The following is a 3449-nucleotide window of genomic DNA, read 5'->3' as shown; positions in this document are numbered from 1 at the left end:
TTCAAGGGGAGGAATCTTAGGCTTGGAAAGGGGATGGGCTCGACTTTGGCAGCTCTCTAGGTTAGAGGGCTCTATTGGATGAAGAAGGTGTGGGGGAAAATAACCTCTAATTTCTTGGTATGTTGTGTATTGCTTCCCCTTCTACTTATGTGGTTTAATCTATATTTTGGTTATGCTCTATTAGTTAATGCTATTCAATTTTATTCCCTTGGTTATGGCTCTTCAGTTACATTGTCCAGATGTATGCCTAGATTGAGTGTTGCTCTCTTTTTTTCTTCTTTTTACTCAAATCTAAACTTTGATACTGCTTGGAAATTTCCATTTCTTGCAAATACAACATCTACTTTTCAATGAATAATTGAAAATTTATACTTTGTTCATTTATAAGTCCAATTTGAGCAAAATTTGATAGATTAGTCCATATCCCCATTAGTCCAAATTGAGTTAAATTAAGTGAAAACTGTAGAGGATATAAAGAAGCCGTTGTCAACCACAAAATGGTGACATTGCAGACAACTTAACAAAAATGATCTACACTCAATAGAATGTTCTGAGGCTATTCAACTCACAATCACAATTTAAAAAAATCATCCAAGCTTAATTTTAATAATTTCTATATTCCTATCCAAAAAATTTCATCTCTCTATATTCCTATCCAAAAAGTTTCATCTCTCACTTTCTATGAGAGGACTTCAAACAAACCAAGTGCACCCTGAAATGTAGCAGAGCAGATATAAATAGTTGAATTTTAGTTGGATCTCCAAAACAGATGATAAAAGAAATCAGTGAAATACACCAATTATCATTAGTGGAAAGTCATATTGTTCTTCATGTATTGCAAAACTCAGAATGTTAGAATTCAAAGTCTGTAAAAATTCTTCAAACCAATAGACGCTCCATATAATATTTCATGAAGTATTTAAACATATTTATTAAATGGTTTAAATTATTTTTTATCAATTTAATTCCTTTTTACTTTGAAAAATTTAATGATACATTATAGATTTACTCTCCTTATAAATCCATATCAAAAAGAAATTCAAAACAAGTTATTTAATATTGAAGCATTCAATGCCTTGTCCTAATTGAATCAGACTTGTGTTATTACAATAACCATTACTGTCCTGACAGCAACTTCACAGCAATACGACTTTGTTTTATTAATGTATCTCGAGAGCAACATCACCTTGTTTTATTAATATATCTGGACAGCCAAAATTAATTGCCCTTTTGCTGAAGGAACACTATAATATCTTAACCGGTTAGTTTTGCTGTTGGCATAATTCATGGTTTCATTCTATGGAAAGTCCTAAATTTAACGGCACAATCAGCAATCATGTTTGTAAATATACGAATCTATTTCATTAAGAAAATGTTTAAAGAGTCGTGTAGAGACAGTGGAATTCCAATCATCAGAAACACATCTTCAATAAAAATACAAAATACTTATTTTATCATTTCTCTTTAAATACTGGCATTACTATGCCCTTTTACAGAAAATGAAGCAAAGTTAGAGAACCCAAATACTTATATAGCTTGAGCGTTCTCATTTTTTTATGTTTTATGAGTGTTACAGAATTTACTATATTATATTTATCACTGAAAATATCCACAGGTGACCAGTAATTTTGTTATACTATGCTTCTGAACTTCGTCCAAGTTTTCTTCTGCTCTCCTTGTAGATACTATTATCAGGAGTAATAATAGTTAAACTTTAATTCAGGAGCTTCATTGTCGCTTCATATCATATATTGCCTGCATAAGATTTCTATTGTCAGTAGAAAGAGAGAGAACCATCAAATCAATATTAAATAGGAGTAAATGCATACCCCAAAAAATTGGCTCATATCACTTTGTTCTCCATTTCCTCTAGTAGAAATGAATCTGATATACACAAAAGAGCATCTACGCAGTGGGTTTTTCCCTCAGCAGATGTTATTGAGTTAATAAGCCAATTTTATAGATTTACTGTTACATCAAAATTCATTAACTTTCAAACAACATCTTCACTTAAATCTCCAAAATAAACTAGATGTGAAGTTGGTCCAAAAGATCCTAATTTTCTAATTCCCCAAAGGATCCAACAATTGTCAACAGGATACAATCAGAATAGCTGTTTTTATACGTGTTAACTCTCTGCAGTGTGATAGTCCATAACGACCCAAAGAGATTATTATCCAAACTCTCAAACTACTAGAAATTAAATGTGATCCTCAAACTACTAGAAATTAAATGTGATCCTGCCTAATATCATTAATATTCATAATGAAAAACCAAAGTAACGTGGCCCAAAAAATGGAGTCTCTAGCAACTTTGAGAAGATACCAAGGTACTGAAGGACTATGTAAATGGGTAAATGAGGAGTTACCCTGCAAGTCTCTAGCAACTTTGAGAAGATAGCCATGAAGGTACTGAAGGATTATGTAAATGGGAAAATAAGGAGTTACTCTACAGGGTTTGTACGGACTGCACAACACTGTTACCCGTATTTCAAAACATTTCAGGATGATAAGAGTATTTGAGATACGATTTTTTTATAAAGAGAAAGTACTAACATCATCTTACAATGAAGAAACTTGTGATATAGGTAATCTTCAGTGAGACTATGACACTATACTTAACAGGCGAATATGTCCATAATACCTGCAAACAAAGCAGAAAAAACCTCGAAGCATATTCACATTTTGAGTATGCATTATGTGAGGACATTTATCGGCAAGATTAAACAGCGAATCCTAAAATTTAACTTATTTATATAGGTCATCTCAAGACTTAAAACATATTTACCACTGAAAAACATATAACATGCTTGACAAGAATTAATTTTCTTAACTTACCTATTTTCCTCGTCTCCTTTGTTAGGAGAAGTATCAACCAGAAGATTTGTACTTGGGGAAATGCACTTGGCCTGATTCAATACGATTCAAGTCATCTATTAGAATCTCATAATGCCTTTCTACTTCCGCTGGAGATTTTCCATCAACCATCGCAGCTACCTTTTGCCAACGGTCAGGAGTGTCTTTGTCATAGAAGGCTATGGCCTTCTCAAACTGTTTATTTTGCTTGGCTGTCCAAGTTGATACAGTATTTCCCCCAGATGAAGAACTTAGATCACTGGCCATAGTCCTAAACTTGACCAAAAAATCTCGGGGCTGATTCAGAGGGACAATATATTGCACTTCTATGTGCTATCCCAATCTTGCAATAACAATTTTTTAATAGAACTTCTAAAGACAAAGGACCCCACTCGTTCAACTGGTCGAAACTAGAGAATATTCAAAGCCTTCCTAGACAATAACCAGCATCAGATCATCTAAAATACTCTTAACCTCCAGTAACACAATACAATTATAGAAAAAGTGGAGTGCCCAACTCTTCAAAATATTACAGGAGCAAATACGAAGGTGAAGAACTCAATTCAATTCTATAACCAGTGAGAAAAATCAGTA

At 33.1% G+C, this 3449-nt stretch overlaps 1 protein-coding gene across 1 annotated transcript; it reads right to left on the bottom strand.

Annotated features, from left to right (window-relative positions):
• Positions 1 to 1671: 1671 nt before the first annotated feature.
• Positions 1672 to 3449, bottom strand: LOC131028099 (protein RADIALIS-like 1). Its single transcript, XM_057958325.2, has 2 exons — positions 2838 to 3449; positions 1672 to 1755 (listed from the first exon to the last, which is right to left on the bottom strand). Exon 1 carries the CDS (start codon positions 3120 to 3122, stop codon positions 2871 to 2873), a length of 252 nt encoding a protein of 83 aa, XP_057814308.1. The 5' UTR covers positions 3123 to 3449; the 3' UTR covers positions 1672 to 1755; positions 2838 to 2870.

This window comes from Cryptomeria japonica, chromosome 4 (assembly GCF_030272615.1).
Source record: "Cryptomeria japonica chromosome 4, Sugi_1.0, whole genome shotgun sequence".
Lineage (NCBI taxonomy): Eukaryota > Viridiplantae > Streptophyta > Pinopsida > Cupressales > Cupressaceae > Cryptomeria > Cryptomeria japonica.
This window is presented reverse-complemented; position numbering and strand designations above follow the sequence as displayed.